Source organism: Monopterus albus, unplaced genomic scaffold (assembly GCF_001952655.1).
Source record: "Monopterus albus unplaced genomic scaffold, M_albus_1.0 scaffold6.1, whole genome shotgun sequence".
In the NCBI taxonomy this organism is placed as follows: Eukaryota; Metazoa; Chordata; class Actinopteri; order Synbranchiformes; family Synbranchidae; genus Monopterus; species Monopterus albus.
This window is the reverse complement of record NW_018127886.1, coordinates 3,670,634-3,696,642: the sequence shown is the minus strand read 5'-3', so window position 1 is coordinate 3,696,642 and position 26,009 is coordinate 3,670,634. Positions and strand designations below refer to the sequence as shown.

The 26,009-nt window shown below is 40.2% G+C and overlaps 2 protein-coding genes across 2 annotated transcripts in view; one reads left to right on the top strand and one right to left on the bottom strand.

Annotated features, from left to right (window-relative positions):
- Window positions 1-7,247, top strand: part of kcnc4 (potassium voltage-gated channel, Shaw-related subfamily, member 4) — a 24,463-nt gene extending 17,216 nt beyond the window's left edge. The window contains 3 exon segments of the mRNA XM_020620674.1: window positions 1,206-2,136; window positions 2,786-2,962; window positions 5,068-7,247. Coding sequence (XP_020476330.1) covers window positions 1,206-2,136; window positions 2,786-2,962; window positions 5,068-5,135 — 1,176 coding nt within the window. The 3' untranslated portion in view covers window positions 5,136-7,247.
- A 13,173-nt stretch (window positions 7,248-20,420) lies between these two features.
- Window positions 20,421-26,009, bottom strand: part of slc6a17 (solute carrier family 6 member 17) — a 16,967-nt gene continuing 11,378 nt past the window's right edge. Inside the window, 6 exon segments of the mRNA XM_020620638.1 lie at window positions 20,421-23,129; window positions 23,255-23,417; window positions 24,031-24,190; window positions 24,280-24,472; window positions 24,569-24,756; window positions 24,810-25,056. Of these exon segments, the coding sequence (XP_020476294.1) occupies window positions 22,767-23,129; window positions 23,255-23,417; window positions 24,031-24,190; window positions 24,280-24,472; window positions 24,569-24,756; window positions 24,810-25,056 (1,314 nt within the window). The 3' untranslated portion in view covers window positions 20,421-22,766.

Sequence of the window (26,009 nt, the reverse complement as noted above, 5' to 3'; positions counted from 1 at the left end):
TCCACGGTTTCCCACTGTAATTCCTTTTGTTTTTATACTGCTTACGAGGACAGTTCCTGTCATATACTTTCTTAAATATATTTAAAAATTGCTCATATGCTTTATCTAAGTCTTCCTCTTTGTAAACTGATTCCCAGTTTTGCCCCATAACATCCTCTTTTAGCCTCCTTACAGCATGTTCATTCATCACCCTCCTATAGAAAAAAAATTTGTTTTTGGCCTCTCTTCTCTATACTGGCCCTCATAAACCACAAATATTGGTAGATGATCACTAATATCATTTATGAGTAATCCACTTGTCATTTTACTATCCATAACATATATTATCGATTAATGTTGCATGCTGGGTTGTTACTCTACTTGGTTTTGTAATTTTTGGGTATAAACTACATCTATATATTGTGTTAATAAACTCCTCAGTTCCTGTGTGCTTGTTAGGATTTAACAAATCTGTATTGACAAAAAATAATACATTGTCTAACTGCCTGAAGAACCATTTCAGGAGATACAGGATGGCTGTAATTTACATTCAGTTCAAGGAATATTTTCTTTTTAAACACTGAGTTGAGTGATTAGCGCTGTCGCCTCACAGCAAGAATGTTCCGGGTTCATACCCTGGCCGACCCGAGGCCTTTCTGTGTGGAGTTTCATGTTCTCCCTGTGCCTGTGTGGGTTCTCTCCGGGTATTCTGGCTTCCTCCCACAGTTCAAAGACATGCAGCAGGGGTAGACTGACGACTAAATTGCCCCCAGGAGTGAGTATGAGTGTGTGTTGTTGTTGGTCTACATGTCAACCCAGTCATAGACTGGCAGCCTGTCCATGGTATACCCAGATGAAACATTTAAAATGAACTTTACAGAACATCACACTGATCTTCACAGTAACTTACACCCTTTCTTTGATGTTGTCAGAGTTTGTGTTTTATATCTCATTGTGCCTGAGTTAAGTAGTTTCATATCAATGTGTTCATTATTCTAGTTTTTGCTTACTGTCAATCATCTGATATTTACTGCCTCTGCTGGAAAGCAATCCCTCAAAACATGTCACTTTACAGACTTGACTGAAACATCCATGTCTTTTTATTGGTCATACAGTAACATATAATTACTGTATACTGTATATGGTCTTGTCTGAAAAACTGAAAGGATGTTGCAGCAAAGCTGTAACATTGTGCTGATTAATGATGATTAATCTGTCTTGTCCAGGGAGTTGCATTCGCCTCTCTATTATTCATCCTGGTGTCCATCACCACTTTCTGCCTCGAGACCCATCAGGCCTTCAACGAACTGCAGAACCGGACAGAGACAGTTGTTGAGGGCAATGTCACACGGGAAGTGACGAGGACAGAGATGGTGACCAAGCCCATCCTGACACTGGTGGAGGGGATCTGTGTGATCTGGTTCACGTTTGAATTCCTGGTGCGAATCATCTGCTGCCCAGACAAGGTGGTGTTCGTCAGGAACACACTCAACATCATCGACTTTGTGGCCATTCTGCCATTCTACCTAGAGATGGGCCTCAGCGGCCTGTCATCCAAAGCTGCCAGCGATGTGCTGGGCTTCCTCCGAGTGGTGCGGTTTGTTCGGATCCTTCGGATCTTCAAGCTGACACGACACTTTGTAGGCCTGCGTGTGCTGGGCCACACGCTGAAAGCCAGTGTCAATGAATTCCTCCTGCTCATCATCTTCTTAGCACTGGGTGTACTTATCTTTGCCACCATGATTTACTACGCTGAGCGCGTTGGAGCCAAGCCCAATGACCCAACAGGTTTCAATCACACACACTTTAAGAACATCCCTATCAGCTTCTGGTGGGCAGTGGTCACCATGACAACACTGGGCTATGGAGATATGTATCCACAGACGTGGCTGGGCATGATGGTGGGGGCGCTTTGTGCACTGGCTGGGGTGCTAACAATCGCCATGCCAGTCCCAGTCATTGTCAATAACTTTGGGATGTACTACTCACTGGCTATGGCCAAACAGAAACTGCCAAAAAAGAAGAAGAAGCACAACCGGTATCCAGATGCTCCGACTGACTCGGCCTCATTTGGGAAGTCAGAAACAAACTCACACAGAGACAGCACACAGAGTGACACATGTCAGCAGGCACCGCTCTGCAATGAAATATTAAAGGGTCAGTTCTTCCAAATTAACGAAACACATTTTCTAACTTACCTTTTGTGGCATCTAGTCATGCAGATAGTTTTGGTCTTATCTGTTCAGGTTTGAACTCTCTTTTCTGCTGCTGATGGAATAGAAAAAAGAAAAAATGTATTCACCTCCATTGTATTAAGGCAGAAATCTTTAAAACATCTGGACAAATGAAACCAATGCTATCTGCATGGCCAAATACCATCACAAGTACCATCATTTTTTTCAACTTGGGTGAGCTCACCTTTTAACATGATATTACTAGTTATTGTATTTGATAGTTAGGTTTTTAATTCAGTTTTTTTATTAAAGCACTTTATTTAATGAGATTATTCATCCTTTAGAACTGTTTACTTATACAGTAAATATTTGACTGGACTTGTGCTTAATAGTAACATAAACACCTGCAGTTTGTTTAGGCTTATAAGGCTTTGCCTGACAGATGAACTGTGCTTAGTCGTAAAGACAATAAAACACCAGGATCAAATGATTTCTTATAACATCTCAGTTGAATTGGATTTGATCGCATATGGATTTTATGAGATATAGGTCTCCCTTTGTGTGGGCCCTCAAGGGAGCCTCAGTAAAAGCTTTGACATTTACATTGCCATGTGGTATTGTCTTCCTGTCAGATTCCAAGCCAAACGGTGATGCAAATGTGGCCCTTTCAGAGGAGGAAGGCTGCAGCCTGACCCAGCCACTGTCCCCCAATGAAAAGTGGTCTCTACGGTGCACCCGAGGGCAAGACAAGACAAAAAAAGAGGCAGCCTGTTACCTCCTAACTTCTGGAGACCTCAGCGTCCATGCTGGTAGGTTACATACATGTCACCTGAATATTCACATTTACAGGCTGTAGTGTTGCACATAGTACTAACAAGCATCATACATGGTAACTTAACTGTGGTTTAAATTCATTTTGGCTCTGCAGGCCATCGGGACTTTAATGTTTGTAGCTTTTACAAATTTAAACCATGCGTTTTAACATGCAGCACTAATATTCTGTAATAATGACAATTTTAAGCAGTTGTCTGAAACAGATACCACATGTACAAAGAAGACAGTGATGCTCCTCCAATTCCCACTTTCATGTGTCTCTGCTTGAATGGCTGCTGGACCTCACATCTGAGCCCAAAAACCTGCCATGTGAAAAGGATCTGTATTTATCCTGACATCCTGAGTGCACGTCCCACCCAGTCAACATCCGGCAAACAGCCCAGCAACACTGAAAGTGTTTTCCCGTGAAGCTACTCTTCACAGAGATGCATTTTTACAAGAGCTCATTGGCACATCACTGTCAAGGAAGAGAAAACCACACATAAAATGGGCCATCTACTGTAGCCTGGCTCCTATGAGAGTGTATACCCTCACTTTTTTTGAGCCTATTACAACTACAGTGTATCTGAATGGGTTTCCTGAATGCCTTGTCAATGCCTTCCTGTGGTGAGTGCTGTGGATTGATGTAGGTTAATGGTATGTTGTCACATGAGATGAAAACACAGTCATATAACCTGCTTTCATGCTGAGTTCTATAATATATGTACTAAATGATATGTTCAGCTCATGAGATCACTATGATTGGAGAAACAAAAACACTGGAAAGCTGAGCAAAGCCAGACCGCCTCAAAACTAATCTTAGAGAGAGAGAGGAGGGGATAATTTAATCTTGAGCTCTGTTTCTGGTGAGTACAGAGATAATGATATCCCAGCCTATTACAGGGGGATATCACACATACAAAGCATTTAAGTACACATTACCTGCAAAAAAGATTCAAGTAGATCATCACTGTTTCCCACCAGTGTTACACACTGTTGTGTCTGAATTTGAAAAATAAAACCCCTTGTTTTTGTCTGACATGCAGAAGGTTGCCTTTCTATTTGCAGCCATTTTGAGTTAGATGGAAATAAATGATGGCACAGTGGCTCTGCTCCTCAGAGTTATGCCCATGGGGAACGGTGTCAGGTTGATTCAAGGATTATTGGATATAAGGTATGGATGATATTTCACCAGAGCAGGAAACAGAGAAAAGAACAAATGGATGCAGTAGGTCTGAAGATGCTCAGATGGATATCAGTGACAGGAAATGGTCACTCGCTCTGCAATTGAAACATCATGTTGATGGACTTGAAGTGATTTAGGTCATCTTAGGGAGTCAGTGACAGGGTTAGCACTTGCTGTCATCATTTATACATGCAAAAGCAAACACTGTCCAGGTTGAAAGCATGTTCTCGCTGCAGTGTGACAACCGTCAGCTTGTTTTCTATGATGAGTGCATAATAGTCTGGCAAACTGCTTAAGTGCTGCTAAGAGGAAGCAGCAGGCAGCTGTACAGAGGAGCAGAGAAAAGCCTCAGATGAACCTTCATATTCCCAAGTGGCTCCTGTGGGTGATTTCAACTATAGGTTTCCTTTAACAACATGGGTGGTCAAAGTAAAGTCTCGTGCTGACCTCTGAAGTTCAGATTTGTACTGTACAGTAGGATTTCTCTCTGGAGTACAGCTGAAATTTTATGTTGATTAATTCATTAGTCAATCAATAGCAGTTTTATGAACTAATGAATTACTTAGTGGAAGTAATTTATCAAGTAAAGATGCCAAACGTACTCAACTTTGATTGTAAATTGAGTATATTTGGGTTGGTCAAGCATCATCATAGAAACTTGTGATGAGCATGTTTTACTATTTTTATATTTATAGATAAAAATTACAATTGCTTAAGAAAAAACAAAGGGCTGACTATTAATTAAAATAAGTTATAGCCCTGCTGTAACTGTTTCACAGCCTGAACAGGGTTATCTCTTTGTTCAACAGAGATCATTCATTACACTACATCCAGCTCTATGTTCCAGGTCCATTGTGTTATTATCATAAGTCACCATTGTTTCATTGTAATTCTGCCTTTTGTGTATCCTAACAGAGAGCTGTAAAGACATCCTCGCTGCTGCTGGAACGTACGCTCAGCCGGAGGTCACCACTCTGACCTGATGTTGATTGGCTACGAAGAGGAGAAACAGCATGAACTTGCCTGGAGTACATGCTGTGCAGAGCGTCAGTGTGGGTCCCTGCTTTCTTTTCCTTTTTGAATGAACTACAGGCAGGATTCTTTTTATTCAGGACAAGATCTTATTTTTGTATCAGTCATACTTTTAACATCCTGTGGTAGAAAATCATTTGCATAGCAGTTTTACCATATTTACACTCATTTACATGTTACAAAGCATTGTGCATGTTTTGCATGATCGAGCTATGTGATGTACTGTATGTAAGACACTGGCTAATAATATTCTTATCATATTTTCTCAATTAGTTTTGTGTTATGACCCCTGACTGTAAAAACAATGGACAGGCAAGAGCTCCCAAAAGTGAAGCCACCACAAATTGGTCGCCCCCTGGTGGTTGCTTGCAGTGTAAGTCATAAGTCCTGCCTCCTCTATGTTTAGCAGATGGGATATAAGCAAAAACTCAAAGTACAAATCAAATACATTTTTTTCAGAGGTCATGTGGTTTTTGATAGATATTATCACACTGATGTGTGTACAAGTGTTCTTTTTTGGTATGTTTCTTTTCAATAAGTTGTTTGATGATATAAAAAGGTGTGTATTTCAGCTGATTTGATGGCTTTGATTGGCGACAGGTGACAAATGCAAGGTTAATCCATTATTGGGCCACCATGTGCCAGATCCAGAGGTGGATGTGGCGCCAGTGGGAAAATATGATACCACATATTTCCATGCACCAATCAGGACTGAGCAGTATGTTTTTCAATCTGATCAAAACACACACAGCTGCTTTTTTGGGGGTTTTAAACTCTTAATACAATGTCTTCAAACTTATTTGTTATAGTTTATTCAGTCATGAATATTTATCATTGTTTTGAGGGGCTTTAATCTTAATTACTTCTGTTTTAACCATGTGGCAACCACCTGTTTGCTCATAAGATATTGCATTTATTACTGGTTTCTCATTTCATGTTTGCAGTAATATGTGCAGAAACAGTTTGAACTCTTTTTGGAGTTCAAAAACATAAAACTTTGTCATTTGGATTCATGTCTTATGTCCATAAATGTTGTTAACTGTTTAGTAAGAACACACAAACATGTGAATATGAGTTTGTATAGCAAAACTGTTACTGTGAAATGGGATTAGATGAAAACTTGAAATCATTTGTTCAGTTCTCAACAAAACAGACCTAGAGTTCTTTATCGATGATCCATTCTCTGCTTTCTGTTGTGCCACTGATGACAAGGACAGCATGCAAATATTTTGTCAAGACACAACGTGGCATGAATGCTGCTCGGGCAGTACATTGTTTATAAATCCTTATACAAGAAGAAAGTTTAACAAAAGGAAAAAAAAAATCAATGGAGCAGTATTTTCTGTCTATTACATTCACTGTGTACAGTTGATGCATCATTACTGGTTGAGTCAGGACCAAATGTAGACTTTATTAGATTACATGGTAGATTTTCAGTACCATTGCTAGTAAAAACAAAGCTATACAGTACAATGCCATCAGTTCGACTTGTGCCTGGTGTTGAGTAATGGAGCTTAAATGTGTGCAGTAATGTAATTAGATTACTTCCTTCACACGTCTGGTTGTGTCGGATCTGTAGAAACCCTGTTACGTTTCCACAGAGAGAGAAGCACGAGGAGTGTGGTTTCTCTCACTTGTGACTCCTCATGGTCTACCATAGTGGCCTTAATGTTTAATAAACAAAGGGAAAGTTAATTTCATCTTCATTAGATGCTGTTTCTATGCTGACCCAGAGGTCTGTAATTATGTATAAGCACAGTTGTAGGTATGTAGCACAGTACAATATTATGGCTCATTCCTTCTCTGTATATTCTTATGCACCATGAAATATTGTAACTGTTGACCAATATTGAAAGATTATTATTTTGATAATTCACCTTTCTAGCCTCATTTCCTGTATCCTTGTTGTATATAGTCAAATATGATGGAGAAGCACATGTCTCCTTGTTATGGACTGTACAGGTGACTGTGATGGATTTTAACCCAGTCAAACTATCAGATGTTTGTGTGTGTGCGAGTGTGTGTGATGTTGTATCTTCTCTGCAGAAATACAAATAAAATCCATTTCCCCCTCCTGGTGTTGAAGATGAAGGCTTGTTGTTTATGTACATATGCTTACTACTGTATTTTCATTCATAGCTCGAGTTATTGAATCTGCATTTTTTTTTACCATTAACCGACAGCTGGCAGTTTTACAGCGCTGCTACTGTGCCGGTTACTTTACTGTACTGAAACTAATGGAGTCTGGTTGATCTCCTGCTTGCTAAATGGTGTAGTGGCAGTCACAGCTGTGCGTCCATGATAACGCAGTGAAGGTGTAGATGACATACAGAACACATCTCCATGGAGATTTGGAATGACAGGCAACACTAATTACCTCTTGGCTCCCTCCCCCTCTTCCCCCTCTGTCTTTCACAAGCCTACACATATACACACTCAACTCAGCTCAGAGTGACCATCATTACTGTTGTTGCCCATGAGGAACATATTGATGTTCAATGATGTATTGTGTTGTGCACCGTGGGAACAAAGGGTTTGGAGGCAAGATGTCATGGATGAATCTCAGACATCAAGGCTACATGAATATGAAAGGAGATGCCATGTGTTCACACAAAAGCAGCCACAGTGTTTTACCGAAGCTAAATTTGGACTGAGAGACTGGTCAGACAGAAGCAGAGGCAGATGCTCTTTTTATGTTTCTCAAATACAGTATTTGGCTGTACTGGTATAAACTGTTAGCTGGAGGAAAGATGCAAATGCACAGAAAAATATTCAGCTCATCTTCACAAATTAGAGTTGTGTGCAAGCATCACATCTGTACCTGCGATATCACTCAACACTGACTAGATTGAAATCATGTCATGCAGACAGCTGTAGATTTGTTTCCCCAGGTCTTGAATTATAATCTCTTAGACTCCACTCCAACCCAGTAGCAGTGAATGGACGGTGCTCACAGTACTGTTTCCAGATACTTGAACCCATCTTAACTAATAACTTATTACTCCTTCAGAAAGTAGAGTAGTAATAGTAGAAAGTAGTTTTGGGTGAAAACTGTTCTCAGTTCTTAAAGCGGTTAATAACAGCATTGTCCTTTTATATGTGTCCTGCTTTGTATAGCTAAATGAGCTGAATATCTGTTACTGTATTGCTGCATTGATGTTTTGCTGCTTCCTGTTGATTTGCATGAGCTGTGTGCTGTGTTGTATGCTTAGTTTGTTGCTTTTGTTGTCATTTGGGGCATCTTAAGGTCTTACAGTATGTTTGTAGTTGTCAACCTGTCACATCATTGCTTTTAGAACAAGTTTCCCAAGATGAGCAGTTGATTTTGCATTAAACTATACAGGTGTAGCGTTTGTTTGTTTTGAGTGTAAAATGAATCAAAAATTGTTATTTCACTCTTTGCAATATGTCTGTGCTAATGGCGCCTTAATTAAAGTTGCTGCTAGAAGAACACAGCCTGATTTTGGATCACTTCTGGTATTTCTTCACATTATCATTCCTTGATTTTAGGTGAAGCACTAGCCTTCAATACATTTGTGCATATGATGGTTGGTGATGGATTGATGAATTACACATTTTGCAGCTTAGTATATAGACATAACACAACACAAATTATCTCTGACTCCACAGGGAAATAGCGGCTTAACTGTCCCCTTTAAACTTGTGTACGTCTCCGTGCTCAGAAGCGATAATTGCCCAGCTGGAGCCTTTGATTTGGTTGAATGCCATATTTTGATGACTCTATCAGCACAAAGCAGCCATCATGCTAGCAGCTGATAGTTTTCCGTACCTGAATAACTCCATTAGTGAAGCAGTGTCACCCGCTCAGGAAAGATGACAGATGGATTTGCGGGGCTGTGATTCATGAAACAAGATGAGCTTGGGCAGAGGAGAAAGAGTCAGAGCTGGAAGTTGAGAGAAACAGTCTGTCAGGGCTTGTCCTGTTATCCTTGATTACTCCCTCTCATTGTTACCCCTCATTCCTTGTTTTATTTTTTTCTCCTCTGTTGGAGGTTGTCATGACAATATTGAACACAGTTTCCATGGAGAAAGGCTGAGTCTGAGCCATTTCACTGTTTTATTCATTTGTGTGTCGCTGTGGAAAAGACTTGACATCTTATTTGCTCAATGGAATAACAAACTCTCACTTATTTATGGCTTTATGAGGATGTAATTCAGAGGGTGGCCTATAACAAGCAATGTGGACTTTCCACTATGCATAAGAGATAAGGAGCTTCAGTGATACATAATTATGATTACTGGGCTGATGTGGCCTTCAAATTCTGCAAGCACTATGATGATGATGATGATGATGATGATTCATATAAAGTGAGGTTTGGATCAGTTTTTCAAGTCTTTGTGCAATTCTATCCTTTTAGAATATAAGACAGACCAGTGGTTGTTTATTTATTATTTGACACAAGATGTTTTTGAACACTAAGGATTTGATTTTGGCTTATATTTCTCTTTTTAATTTTATGATTTCAATTAGAAAATTGTACTTATTTTGTAAATGTTTTTGAAAAAGTTCATAAAACAGATTTGGATTTGACCGTGACTGTCTGAATTCACAGACTTTACCATGCCCAGCTCCTCCAGTCTCTTATGAAGGAGAACACAGAGGCACCATGTGGTTACTATGCAGATGGAGCTTTGGGGCTCTGTTGTATCTTTTTCCTTTCCTCTCTTCACTGTCCAAGTTTGAGGGTTCTTTCCATTTGGATAGCTAATGTAGCCTTCAAAGCCTGAGTGGATGTGGAACCATGGGAGCTCTTCGCTGCTATCATTACAGGAAGCTGAAGATCCTGTGTCATGTTGTTTCTGGACTGAGCTCAAAACTCATTATTAAGGATGTTGATCCCCACATTTTTCACACACAGCACCACACAACCATTCTGACAGAGTGCCTCATGATCGTTAACTGTCCTAAAGTGAAATATCCATTGACAGTAACAACAAAAAAACACTAAAAAATCTAAAAGCAATCCAACCCTGTGAGTGGGAACCATGATGTAATGATCTGTGAAGAGCAGGAGAATTATTTCTCCTTCAGTTTTCCTAAGGGGAGTTTCCCTCTGCTGCAGAAACATTATGTGTTGAGCAGAAGGCCTGTCTCTTGTGAACCACTAATGGACAGCACTCCCCGTTCTCCTGTGCCCCTGTATATGTGTGTGTGTGTGTGTGTGTAAGACAAGGGGTTGGTGGGGGAGATGAAATGTTCAGGAACTAAAGAACATTATTATTGCCCTTTGAATCTATAGCTCCATCAGTATTGACCCGGGTGGACTATGCATCATACAGGATCTCCACTAATGCTGCCACTTTTTTCCACACAGGAAGTGTGTAATCAGAAACTATATTGTGTTTTATTTTTATTATTGACTCCTGGCTAGTAGAGTTTCTAGTCTGGTTAGGGATAATCTTATCTTCAGCTGAAAATGGATGTAACATGTGGTCACTTGGCCACCACTGACACTGCAAAGGACTGATGAAGTTTATTGAATGCAGCCCTAAAGGGAGGCAGGTAACATCCATCAGGACATATGGGAAGCAGCCGGATCAGTCACAAACAGCTTGTGACTAAAATCACCCTGAAGGGATTTAAAGAAAATGAGAAAACAGAAGAGAATCTATTGGGGAACTAGGTTCAAATAGCACAAACCCAATATGCAAGTTGACCTTGAAATTTATAGAAATTCAATTTATTCCATCTATATATATAGATGTATAACAATAAAATCAAATGTTCCTGACAATATTACTATAAATTTTAATTGCCAAGTATCAAAGCAGCTTCCTGCCTGTTCTCCATCCATGACAAACCAATTAATCCCACAAGTTAACCTCCGTCAGAATGTACATCTTCAAACACATGAAATGAGTTTGTGGGTTTTTTCAGAATAGATTTGTTCAAATTAGAAACAGTATTTTCTTCTCACAATATTGCATCTACGCTGTCCTCACTTTTCTGCTTAAATTTTGCTTTTTAACGTCCACCTCATAAATTTATTTTGGTTTATGTCACAAACCGATCTGATTCAGGCCTTTCCTCTCTTCCTCTGTACAAAGAACAGCCTTAGAGCAGGTCATGAAATTAAATGAGTTTCCATTTAATTAAATGTCCTACATAAATAAGGCTTCACTCGTCTTTCTTCCCCATTAGTACATTTGGAGGAATTGTGTGCGTGATATTCTGCCCTGTCCCCAGCAGTTGCATGTGATCTGATCTGGGGTCACTCTGTGGGGTCTGGACTGGGCGGCATGAGGGGAAGGCCCCATCACCGTTCCCTTTCCCTCAGTCACACATAACATCGATGGATGGACTGCGAACAACCTCATAGACAAGCTCCCTCCTTGTTTATGAGGGGAATTCTACAGGCAGTGGGTCAGGCCCCTCCATTCAAGGTCAGTGACTGACTCCGAGCTGCATAATTTCAGTCCTACAATAGTAACAAATCATGATAAACACTAAAACAGAGGAAAGGCTGAACTTAACCATAAAATAAAGTTCCTGCTGCCCTGGCCAATCTCTCCCCACTGAGCAGTTCTATGGCTCCCAGTGGCAACCTTTGCCTTTGATTCAGAGTGGAAATATCACCTACACACTTATTTGCTGGTTTAAATCACCCCCCCCCACCCCCCTCATTGGTAAATATGATCAGTGCTTCCACATACAGTAGAACATAGATATCATGTACTGTAAGTAACAAAACATGTGCACGAAGCTCAGGAAACCATTTTATGTGTGGTTTTCTGAATATAAATTCTTGTTGTTGTGGATAATTGTCTGTTTTCTGTCTCTGTCAGAGGTTCAGAAGATGCAGGTGTTGTGCATCCACATCTGAATGAGGTGCAGGCTGTGAGCCAGTGGAAAGGCCAGGCAGCAAATCCACTTCATTAGAAGCTCATTTGGCCTCGACGGAGGGCACAAAAAAGAGAAAGTGGTGTGATGAGGAATGTAGTTCATGGCTGTTTCCAAGCAGCTGTATGAACATCTGTATGTAGCTTCATATTCATGGTACATTTTAGCATTCAGTGCTTCAAAAATATATTTTACACATTTCATTTTACTTATTTGTGCAACAAGAATCCACTGTATATACAAAGTAAGAATAGCATGCACTGATATTTTACACAACAGAAAGTATGAACTATCAGTACTCTGTCCTGGTTGTCAGACATTTTGCTCATGTTTCTACTCTGTAAGAGGATGATGTCTCAATACTCAACCTTTACCAAGTGACCCTGCTAACTGGATTTATGCCAGCTAGTGAAAAAAAACCCCAGCTTTTCTAAGAAGTCTCAGATAGCTTCAGGAGATTGTGCATGTAAACAACAATCAAGGGGTGTTTTCCAAGAAATACTCGTGTATCCTGTAGAAACTTACAAACAACATCAATCAAACTTACAAGTGACAAGGAAGGTTTACAAAACTTTGAATCACGTGTTGTTTGGAGGGCATCTCCTGAAGTTCTTTAGTAAATTCATGTCAATAAGGATGAGATTCTTCCTATCAGATGGGAAAATGCCTTGTGTAAGAGCTCAGCCATTATGTATAAAGACAGGCAGGAAATAAAATCCATTAGTATGTGCATTTACTTTTTCAATATGACCTCTCAAGACTCAGAAATACTGGGTCCATTTAGATATGTCCACGTATAGTCACTTCCTGAGACTTTGAACAAAAAATAATAGAAGTGAACAGCAGGGGCTCATGAATATTTATTGCTCCTATGGTTTCCCTCAGAAACACTTAATCACATACTGCTAATGTCTTTGTTAAAACACAACAGACTCAATTTTCTCTCTACAGCAAACTTTTGACCTGGCAGCATGTCATTATTTATGCAAGTCTTTGCATCCATCCAAGATCACTGAGGAGAAAAACATGTGTTCTTGCTCAGCAGTGGTCTAATCATTGCCCACTGCTCTTCAGCTGTCATTACGGACGTGGCGTTTCAGAGCTGCACTCCATTTGAATGGTTGAATGGGTGCAATCATCTCTTCTGACTGGGCCAACACACGCTAAATGGCTAATGCATTAGTGATGAGGCCTCCACCAGGTAGGTGGGGAGGCGCCAGTGTTCATCAGAAGCAATTGTGGTACCTTCAGCTGCTCAGTATACAATGTGTTGTTCAGTATTTGATATACAGCAGCTACTGTATTTATTTACTAACTACAGGCTTGTCAGGTAACTTGCTTTGATTGAATGTTGTTTGGGTTTGAGGAGGCTCTCGAGGTACAAACAGGTGACAAATTAAAGGGAAAAGCATCATAAAGTCTCTCAGTAAAGCGTTGAGCCACCACGCACCACCAGAACAGCTTCAGTGTAGTTTGGCATTAAAACAGATAAAGAGAGACAAAGTCTTTTTGTGCTCAGTGTAAACCCCAGTTAATATTTTCAGTTCATTTATTAATTGTTTGAAATAGTATTTTTTTATTTATGCTGAAGAATACCATCTTTAAATGTTTCTTAAACAGTATGAGTTAATTTTGCGATGCCATAATGATGTAATTTCAGATATAAGTGATAAGTTTTCGTGATTTTCTTAATGTGATTAACAATGGCCAAAGTACTGGTAATAATTCAGTAAAGCTAATCATGAAAATGCCTTTAAGAGTGTATATTCATGATGAGGTAACATATGTAAGCATGATTGTGTTTTGTAAAATTAGAATGTGTTTTAAATCGTGACTACCATTAATTTAAACATAGCAGTAAAAGTATATTTACAACTAAAATAATTTCCAGCAACCACAACAAGGTTTAAGGTAATAATATAAAATATAATATAATAAAAGAACTAGCAAAATGAAATGCAAAGCTATCATAAAGAGTTACAGAACAAATAAGAGGCACAATAAACTACTGATAGCCCTGTATTGAAAGTGTTAGAGGCTTTTTAAACGCCTGTACCCAGGGGCCCATTTTCTCATAACCCGTCCATGCCTGGATGTCCTTCTGTGTATAAATGTTTCTATGCTCCTGTTTTTTAAATTACAAGAGGAATACTTCTATTACAACAAGCTCAAGGCTCTTTATATAATGTACTGTTGTATATCGAACCATTTCAGGGTGCCAGACAGTTTATATACACCACAATATACAACAATAACAGCTTGTTTTAGGAGCGAATACAGATGCAGACGACTTGATTGAGATGATATCTTCTTCGCCTTAAAGCTGGTAAGGGGGAAGAATGGGGATAACTTAGATGTTAAGGAATTAACAGCATTTATGGGACAGATCCATATTGTAATTATGTTCGGACAGCTTGCTTTTATCATCAGGAAAATCACATGTAGTCTAATAAACCTTCCTTTGGTCTGATTTGAATGTCAGCTTGCCTTAGTTTTACAACAGATGGTTTCCAGAGAGACTGGCATACTACCAAGAATTGACTAATGCTATCAGATCGCAATGTTTGTCTATGGGCTTATTTGTTTACAATGTATTTTCTTTAGCTGGATCCTGTGCCCTCGGCCCCTGCGCCCACCCCCCCACCCCTTTCCTGCTGCTTTTTAACAAGTCTTCCTGTTTACCTGCGACCCTTAAACCCTGCAGACACTGGTACTTTTTATGTGAAAAGGAATAGAACTGCTTTGTATGTGTATGCAAGCATTATTGCTAAGAACAGAAACAATAACTCAGCATATTCTCTGTAACAGAGTGGTGTTTTTGTTTGACTTCCTATGTTCACACACTGTAAAATGGTTTTCTCTGTCCATCAGCGGCTACTTTTACAGGCTAATCAGCTCTACTCTGGTAAAATGCTCTTGTTGAAAACACAGTGCTGTCTTTACTGTCTGCCCAAAGACATTTCTGGCTCACCTTTGATACAACACATGCTGCGGTGAAACATGAAATGTTCTCCCCTTCACAGTTCACGGCAACGTTGCAGTTATTAAAGGTAGCTGGTTGTCAGCAGGTGTCAAAGCCATGGTTGCCTCAACCATCTAATTGGGATCCAGGAAGACAAGGTGGACTGTGGTCCTGCAAAGCTTGAGAGTGGAGATAATTGCTGCCATCCACGTTCCTCTGCTGTTCCAAGGTTGTTTGTGAGATGGTCTGTGCTGAGAAACCGTCTGCTAGATCATTATATGTAACATTAATTTCAGACTCAGCTTTATCAGCTTTATGCCACTACACTTTTGATTATATTAATAAAAAACAAATATTCCTAAATAAATTTGAGTATTTCTTAAAATGTCTCATTGCTTCCTGCTTCCTGTCATTCTGCGTCAGATAACTGACCTCTCCAGTCCTCTTACGCAGCTTGTTGCTCATCTAACAGGAAAAAACAAGGAGTGGAAACAGCTGCATCTTCTGACCTGCTCTACCTGTTTCTCTGTGTTCAAATAGACTCTCATTTGATTATGAGTTCTACCCATAATCTGCTTGAGGCTAGCGAACTGAGACTGCTCCAACTGCTGCTTGCCCAGTTTTAAATTAAGTATGATTATGCTGCACCTAGGCTTTGGAATGACCTTCGTGTTGCGAGCCATCAGTATACTACGGTCTCAGAATTCAAGACTGCAACTAAAACATACCTTTTAAAGCAAGCTTATCAGTGCTAATTTGTTTGGATTTCTTGTTGTGCTAGTGTAGTGCTATTTGTGGTATTTTACATTGTGATATTCTGCTACTATGGGTATTTTATACTGCGTTGTTTTTAGGGTTATTGTGATATATGTGGATATTTATATTGCTGTATTGTGCAGTCCTTTGGTACTTTAGAATGTTAATACACCACACTTTTTATTTTATTATTGTCTGAGTTGTCTCATTTTAATTCTATTGTTATGATTAGCCTGTTTTGTAAGGCAACCTTGGGTTTTATGAAAGGTGCCCTATAAATTAAATGTATTAGTATTTATTTGTATGTCTTGCATAACACATCAATCTTGACCTGAACTGTCGGTGGTTGACTTGCATTGTGGATAATAGGTGTCAGGTTTTGACACGGAATAAGAATGTGTGGCATGAAAACAACTCTGGTTCTACTGCATCAATTACAATCCTTTTCTAAAGTGTCTCATGACACATTATTGGAGCTCAAAGCAAAATTGGTGGAATACTACTTTAATAGCTCAGAAAGAGTATCTGTCTGTGTTTTTGGTATGTGTTTAGTATTTTTCAGTGATTTTGTGGTAGGGTTTTGTACAGTCTGCTGACTCAAGACTGGAGAGCAGAGCATTAGATTGATTCAAGATTCAAGATTTTTATTTGCCATTTATGCATAAACAAACAGTCTAGGCATATAGGAATTATTGTGCAGGGCTCTCCTGGAGTCAAGTAAACAGTGAAAAGCCAGAAAAAGAATACCTAGTCTAAAAATAAAGTTACTTTGGTTAGATTGGTGACAAACAGCTCCACTTAAATGCTTAATTTAAGTAATGTTTGTTAGACTAGATGCTTCACACTCCCATTTTTGAGCCTTTTGCAGTTTTTATTCACTGAACAGAAAGTCAAAAAATTCAAATTAGCATTCTGTGCACATAGATCCAACCTGCTGCTTTGTCATTTTTTGATGTTAAAAACAAATGCTTCATTAAAACACATGAAAGGCCTGAAAATGGATCCAATTAAAAGAAAGTAAGAAAATACTATCAATCTCCAAGGCACGAAATCTGTATTTCTACAAAGCAACTGACAATGCTGCTAAAGCCCAGCAATGTTTGCAGTGAGAATAACTGGTCAAACAGTAATGAGGTGTCATGGCTGTCAGGTCAGGCCTCTGAACAGGCGCATGCTGGACCTTCTGGCTTCGGCTGTGGAAGATGATAGCGGCTGAAAGTGTGAGAATATGAATGATGGATCTCCACCTACACAATCTCAATCTGCCTGGAAAATGCTGCTCAAACTGTGAAAAATGTCCATTGACACAGTCTTTTCCTGGACCAGGTGGTGAGGCAGTGGGAACATGGGAAGTGGCCTCTGGCCTACCTCGGCTGTTTTTAGATAAACATCTGTAAGACAGCCTGCAAGTGGTATTCCCATTAATGCATGTGAAAATGCACTCTGTGTGCATTTGTACTATCAAGTCAATCTATTTGTATATTGCATGTGTCTTACACTATGCTGGGAAATTATTTGTTTCCAGGATACAGAGTAGTGAGAGGTTCATTAAAGTGCACTGGACAGCTGGGTCAAGAGAGGAATGGTAACACAGCCCGGGAGACAAATAGCTTGACATTTGCACACAAAACCTGTGTGGTTAAAATCATTGCAGCAGCAGCAGCAGAGGTCCCTGCCTTATTGGAACACTAAGTGCATGCAGTCCAGTATCCCTTCAAGTAATATCACTCTACAGACTACAAGACAGCCCGTGGGAGTGGGGCAGCATTTTATTAAATCCACTACTCAGTAAAAGTGAAGATGCAATTACAGTGAACTAGTCATCACTGTCATTTCTCAAGCTCAAGTACATGAAATTAATAGGAGCCATATGTTTATAAATGAGAAGAATATTTGTCACACTGTGCTTGTATAAGCTATGAGCAACTATAAAGAACTGCAGGTGATAAACCTCACAGCTTAAAAGGCAGATGATCTGTCTCTGTCAACAGGGCATAATAAGTGTGTGTTGTGATGGATGTGTGAGTGTGTGTGTATAGCCTTTAATCTGGCAACAGGCACAGTTTGTGTCAGTGCTGGGGTATGAGAGCTCTGCACATGCTGTAGGTTAGCTGATGGCAGTGTGTGAAGCTAAACTACACATGCTGCAAACTGCTGTGGGCTACTAGAACAAAATGCTGTGTCAGGTTCCAACTAAGTTTCTGTGACAGTGGAACATGAGCCAAGCAATTTACTTTAGGCAACATAGCTGTAGCCACATGAGTAAAGTGCAACTGAGTCAAGATGAGCTGTGGGGGATTGACTTGGGCAATTAACCAAATGTCTTCTTCAGTTACTGAATGCCGATATAGCAGCTGATTATCTTTTTATTATGAAGAGTGGGCTGGTAAACAGATTTAAAATTCAACATTATGACTGTTGGTTACTCTGCAGATTCAAATTTTATAAAATGTGACTAGTGTCAGGTGAACAATCTTTTCTTACTGAATGTCATCTTTTCAGGATTTCTTGGCATTATTATTAATTTATTTTTTAAATAAGGCCGGTCATTTCGTATTTTAAACAGTCCCCATACAGACACTAAAACCAGCAATGAATTGCCTCTACTCATGGTTTGTGACTGTCAGCCTCCAAACTGGATTAGTTTATTCATCTGTGCCATAAGGCATCTGCTATTTTTCAAAAATAATTAAAAAAACACATCATTGAAACACACCGCCACCATTTAAAAACATTGCCCCCAAACGCTCCAAATGACCTTACTATTTATCAGCAGTACAGTAGCAAGACTCAACTGTGCGTGCAATCTCTGTGAAACACAAGGAGCTAGTGGATTAAGGGGCACATCTAAAAAATTTTGGAAGGGGGAGGCCAGGCTGGCACACAGACTCAGAGAACAACTACTGTCTAAAAATCAGAACGAACAACACACATTATACATTTCTGTTTAATAAAAGTGATTTGAAGTTCCTGCTCACATCATCCTGTTTATACATGTTATCACTCTGTACAACCAAAAAACTTAACTTTATGTATCCTTGATACAGTCAAACATGTCGTCTTTATTGTGTTGCCTGTTCTGCGCTGGAAGCCGCCTCAGGTCCAGTGAGAAACACAGACAAGAGATTGCTTATTACATTAGTGGCCCCAGTTCACAGTAACAACAGGATTTTATCTATTCGTTTAAATCGGCAGCACACAACACTAAGAGAGGAGAAAAACATACATTTAATCACACAAAACCTACATATACTTTTAATTTATCCACACACACGCACACACCTATATACAGACACACACAGTCACTCGTATTTTGATTGAGAACAACCACACACTAACACCAGAAACCAGCAGACAATAAAGTAACATTACCTACAGTACAAAAATCAAAAAAATATCTCATAATATACAATTATTATTTACAGGTCAAGTATACACCCTGTCACACTTACTATAGATACTCAGTGTGGATTTATCAGAATGTACATCAGTATGTACAGATTAAATACATCATCTTAAATACTATAAATATAACTACGGTTTGGTCACATAAAGACTATTTGGACAGTTCAATAAATACACTATTCCTCTACTTTGAGTTAGTCTCAATAATTTAACTGAGATAAGCTTTAGAACTTGCTTTGTAATGCAACACAGCATGGACACATGGACAAGACAGAGAGACCCTGGAGTTGGAGTATGTTTTCAATAATATGTATGATATATCGATACTAAATGCCAGTGACATATTGTGCATTTCTGAACCAATATGAGAAGACATTTTTTCACTGAGCAGGTTTCAACAGTGTGTCTATAAATGTTACATGCTGGATCTGTTCTGCCTGGCGTGGGACTCCTGAACGCTACCGCTTGTACAGGAGACGATAAAGGCGTGTGCTTTCTTTGTTCAGGACCTACCAAATCAGTATTAGCTCAAGTTTGTCATCTACAGTATAACAACGAATTGTGCAGATCAGTCTGTGTCTACAGGTGCAGGATGGCAGTGCATGTCAGTGTGCAGTGTTTTCCTCGAGTGACCCCTGGGACAATGCAGGAATCAGACCATAACTAACTCCATCTAGTTTCATCATCCAGTTCACCCACACTGAGATTACTGACAAACTCCTCTGTGCTCACATTGCTGTGCTTCCTTAAATGTGCTTTAAATCTAAACCAAAGCTATAGGTTTTATGCACAAAGTGCTTTCACTTGACGTTATGTGCCATTTGTATCAGTAGTTAGTTAACAAAAAGAAAAAGGAAACAGATGGTTTCTTGTCCATATTACCACAGAAGATCTTTATAGCCTGAAATGTTAAGTTTTAGTGACTGGAGAGGTTGTAATCTGGTGTCGTAAAGCGTTAAAATCATTAGTCATGTGCTGATTTCAGGGAGGCCAGTGTTGTTTCATTGTCATAGTGGTTCATGTGCTTTTGGTGCTGTAGTACTGCCCTCTATGCATTTGTGTCTTGTGTCTTTTCATGGGCATATACTGTAGCCCTCCCTCTCTCCATCCATCCATTATCTATCTGCCAATCCCAGCTGACATTGGGCGAGAGGCGGTCGCTGGTCTATCACAGGGCTGATACCATTCAAACAACCACACACACTCAAACTCACTCCTACGGACAATTTAGAGTCACCAATCAACCTAAGCTGCATGTGTTTGGACTGTGGGAGGAAGCTGGAGTACCCAAAGAGAACCCACGCAGGCACAGGGAGAACATGTAGACTCTGCACAAAAAGCCCCGGGTCAGCCGGAGTCTTCTGCCATGAGACAACAGTGCTAACCACTGTGCTTCCCTATCGATAGATTAGATAGATAGATAGATAGATAGATAGATAGATATTTACATTCTGTAAAGTCTTAAAAGGTCTGTTGAATGTGTGCTTAACAAGCAACTCCAGGGTCTCTACTTAATTAAAGTGCTCAAGTGAAGGAAACGAGACACTGGTCCAATGCCACGTAAACACACCACATGATCAAGAAAACCAAATGACAGAAGCATAAGGCAAACCAGACAACAGAGATGTTCAGGCACCAAACAATGTGACTGACTGTGCTTCATACTACAGTACATCTGTTCAGTCTCAGGTACTGGTGTTGACTCAGGGAGGGGCCACAAGACTGAGCCAGTGTGTCACTGGCTTGTCCATTGACCAGCAGAGACACCCAGTGGTGAAAACCACACATTACAGCTTATATACACCACAGTACATTTGACACATTATACCCCTAAACATAAACAGCCATACAACATTGAAAATAAAAAAGTGTCAGTTTTCACACCTTTGTTCACAGAAAGACATAAAAATGACTGTGGTGTTTATGAAATGATGTCCATAATGGTCACAATTTGAGGAATGTGCAAGAATTAAAACATCATCCTCTCAGGGATAAAGAATGATTGATCCACAGTCCATCATGGCAGTGAACATGTTACTTAATGCATCTTAACAACATTAGAGAGATAGTCTTGTAAGACATTGACATTTAAATGTCTAATTTCTGTATTGCTGAACAAACAGCCATGCAGGTGGAGCAGACAAAGCAAGATGTCCGCTCTCCTCTCCCTCCTCCATATCAGAAGAGGATCTGTATCTATGGTGTGTTGCCACGGCTTCCCCTGGGTAATGCAGCTCTATTTTTAAACCGGCAGGGTCACCGGGAGCTCTCATTCACTGGCAGACAACAACGCACACTCATGCATGCACATCTGCACACACACAAAGACAAATCCTCTTCTGTCTGCCTCTCTAACACGAGACAGGCAAGTGTGAAGGTGCCTGCTGATTAAAAACAAGCTGCTCTGCTTATGTCTAGTCATCCACCTACACCTTTGTCCTTCTAAGGCATTGATTAAAAGGAAAATGCTTGATGAAAATGATTGATTAAAATGGAAAAACTTTGTCTAGGCCAGCTGTGACTGGAACAGCACAGAAACAATGTGTGCAGTGCTGCTGGCAATAACTCTAGAGTCTGTTTGTATCAAGGAGAAAGGTTGTTGAAAATAATAGTGCCACTCTGTGTTAAGGCTCAGAGACACTCTAACAATAGTGGGCATCTGTGCTTCAGTGTTCATGAATATGGGGAATGTTTTTCCCTTGTTTTGCACTGCAGTATTGTACTGTATATATACGATTTATGATGACATCTCAGACTATTGCACATGTATGTACAGAATTCTACATCAATGGGGAAAGTAGGGATAGAAGGAGATCCACAGTTTTATGGGGACCTTATTTTGATTGGTTATTATTGCTGATGCATGATAGGCACAAGAAACTTAAAGATATAATTGGACGGTAACACTGTTCACACTGTCAGAATCATGTATTACATATTTTTATGAATCAATGTGTCAATCAATGTCATTTTGTTTGCACGATGAGAAGTGTTCTCATACATGTACAGTGATACAGATCAGGACAAGACGAGTGTTTTTTCTGCATCTCCTTCCATCCTCTTCCCATAAATACCAAACCAACTGAACCAGAATATGAGGATGATCTTCTAGAGCTGTCTCAGAAATAACCTTCTCCAGACTGATGAGTACATGGGATTGCTTAAAAACATACAGCTAAGTGTTTTGGCGTTGCACACACCTGTATCTCATCCAGAGCTTAGTACACAACAAAACTTGTACAATCTAACAGTGCAATGGACCTCTCCATCTGCTGACATCTCTACCACTGTAATACCTTGAAAGGAAAGAAAAGGTTGTCATATCTGGCGGGGCTCACATTCCATTGATCCCGTCATCTCAGTTGGGACTGACAAACAATTAGCAGCACAGATTCTACAGTGGGGACGAAGGGGAGAACCACAGGCAAGGAGTGATGGGGTAGAGAAGGGGGGGATGGACAGAGTTCTGGGGGTTAAGGTGGGATGAGTGCTGCAACAGCTGGCAGTGGATTTTCTTTCCCTCTTGACTTCCTATGTTTCCGCCCTTTTCACCCTGTCTCCCATCTAATGGATGGGAGGATCTAGGAGCTCAGTCAATTATAGCTCAGACTCAGGTGAGACGATGTTCTGATAGCCCGTCTTGGCGCTGGTGCCGTAGTTGGTGTTGGTCATCTCCTGGGTGCCACCAGGACCCAGGTAAGCACGGTGGGGGGGCATTGGAGAGGGAGCCTCACTGGGGTTCTTACTGAGGATGAAGCGCTGCTCATCCTGTTCTTCCAGGTTGGAGATGTCCTTCATCATGCCTTTACAATAGGAGACAGACAGCTTGTTGGAGCCGTCTGAGATCAGGTTGAACTGGCGGGCGATGAAGACCATAGGTAAAGGCAGCATGGCCACAACAATGAGGGCATAGGCCATGGCTAAAGCCCAGGGAGGATAGCTCTGGAAATGCTCTGTGCCCTAGCAGAGGGGAAGAGGAGGAACAAAACACATGAGTTACAGTATGAAAAGAGGAGAAGAGCTGGGGAGAGAAACACAGAGTGAGGGAGGAACACACTCAAAGACAGGAGGAATGAAGCACTGACCTCAGACTGCACCCAGACATTATATCCTGCAGGAATGACGGCCATCTCGATAATGGTGGAAGTGATAAGCACCACCAAGATAGCTGGCGACACGTACTGCCACATGTAGTAATAGAAAGCATATGGCCTGAAACCAAGCATGTCCTCCAAGTCCTGCATGAACCTTTGAAGGAAGAAAGCAAAGGAGAATAGAAATCTCAACAGAAAATGTTTCTATAAACCTTTTCCACTGCAGACATTCTGACATGTCACAGCACAAAAAGCAAAGGTGCAACAAAAAAAATAATGATGGCTAAATTCCATGATTCAGCTTCAGGATTCTGACATTGTGCACACTGGCTCAGTGTTACACTGTCATTGTTTATCAAGATGCTTGAACAGAACAAAGCCATCGTTGACATTAGCAGCAACACCTGTGCTTTTTCTGCATGACAAGTCAGAACATCTGCTATGAATAGGTTCTATTGTTTGTTGTTATTTACTCTTTCAAAAAAATATCTGTTAGCTTTAGCTGTTAGATTTGTTTGTTTTGGTTTGTAGCTCAGAGTAATCAACCGCCAGAAATTAAAAACACTCTGGGTGACAGGAAAAATCTGATTTTTGTGACCTTTGCATTTAGAATGAAAGAGAGAGCCTGATGAGTGGGCTACTATATGTAAGGCCACCTGACTAGTATCGCTACAAATTGATCAGTCATTGCAAAAAATTGTCTGACGTTAAACACGTTACCTGAAAATTAATCATATCCAAATATGGCTTCAGTCTACTGGAGTTACCTCTTAGTGCCGTAGATCCAGGCTACAGAGATGTTCTCCAGGATCACCACCACAGTGAGAGGCAGACCAGCTGAATAGTCATCAAACATGGCGACAAAGTAGTTCCCTGAACGCTGCACGAACAACAGGCCTAACAGGAAGGCTATGACACAGCAAACCACTGAAGGAGAAGGAAAAATCAATTCTGATTGAGAAATACTGTCATCTGATCAAGTACAGTGCAAAAAATGTGATCTGAGCAATACTCACCACAGAGGATCTCCTTTCGGATCTTGAAAGCGTCCAGTATGGGCGTGGTGATGCCAGTCATGGTGCCAATCATGCTTCCTAACCCCAAGTTGATCAGCATGAAGAAGAACATGACAGACCAAAAAGGACTGGCAGGGAAATGTGTCATGGCCTCCGTGAAGGCAATGAATGCCAGGCCAGTGCCCTGAACCGCCTGGATGATTGAGAGGAGGAGGTGAAGAAGTTCACATGGGCCAAAGGTAGTTAAAGTTTGCTAATGTGCTAATGTGTTGAAGTTTTTCCCACTCACCTTGTTGAGTTCGTCCTCCAGCACGCAAGAGTCCAGGCCCAGCTGGCCAAAGCTGTCCTCTTTTACTGTCTTAATGACGCCATACATCTCTGCATAGTCCTGGGCAGACAGGTGGGAGAAGTTGATGTGTAAAGGGATTATCTCTCTGCTCAGCACACCAGTGTTCAGGTAGCCCAGGATATTCCGTGTCAGTGAGTGAAGATTATAGTGAAAACAGGTCAGGAAGGATTTGTTACACACACTCACTCGACAACACACTTCTCGTTCATAACGTTTGCCTTAAACCCCAGGACAGCAAACACCACTAATGTGGCCAGGATGGAGGTAACAAAGTTGATTATGGAGACCAGTGCTGCATCAAAGTGGCAGTTGTTGTCTCGCTTGTTGTAGCTGGAGAAAGCAATGACACCTCCAAAACCTAGACCGAGGGCAAAGAAGACCTGCGTGGCTGCTTCTCTCCACACCTGTGGCTCCAACATCTTTTCCAGCTAGAGAGAAAAATAAAGCCAAAAAAATGAAAAACATTAGCACTAGATTGTTTAATAGCAATTTTAATTTAACTTCCTACAAACATCTTGAACAGAGATATTTTGCATCGAGTAGGATGAAAAGATTCCACTGTGTACAACAAAAGTTCTCATTACTTAATACATTCCCACAAAATTCAGCATATTTGGTATTTCTGCTCATTAACTTTGGAATTGTGATCAAAATTCAAAATAAAGTTCGGTTGGTTTGACTAGTTTTGCAAAACAGCGTGTGTTTGTAATGTCAGACTCACCGTGGGAACTGAAGAAAACCTGGATATGCACTATAGAGTAGAATTTCTTCAACAACTTATTTTTATATATTGTATTTAACCTCTAACTATTTTTAATTTTTTTCATTCATGTCAACAAAAGAGAGGACTTCATGCATTTCATGCTGCTGATGTAACATGCTACATTATGAGGTGAATCTGAGCTATGACAAGATCCTGAGAGTTGTGTCTTTTTATTGCTTTCTGTTCTCTTTTTGCAAGTGGCATTAAGGTTTTTAATGTTTTTAGGCACAAAATAATTTATATTACATGATCATTGCAATTGCAATTTTTCAGCATACTGTATGTAATGATGCTGCAGTTTGTTATGTAATAACACACATTCACCACTAGAGGACATCATCCTACCACTTGACATAATGTGGATATTTATGGTGTTTTCTATAAGTGGAGCTGAATGACCTCAGTGAAACCATCAACCAATTATAGAGGAACAGGTGGAGCTGAATGACCTCAGTGAAACCATCAACCATTTATAGAGGAACAATTTCCATCATAAGTCATTTATGAGTGACCGGCAGCAAGTTAAATGAACATTTCTTTCCCCTCAGCACTCCACAATTATCTTTTGGAGAACCAAAGCTAATTATCACAGATAATCTGGGGAGTAACCCAGGTCCT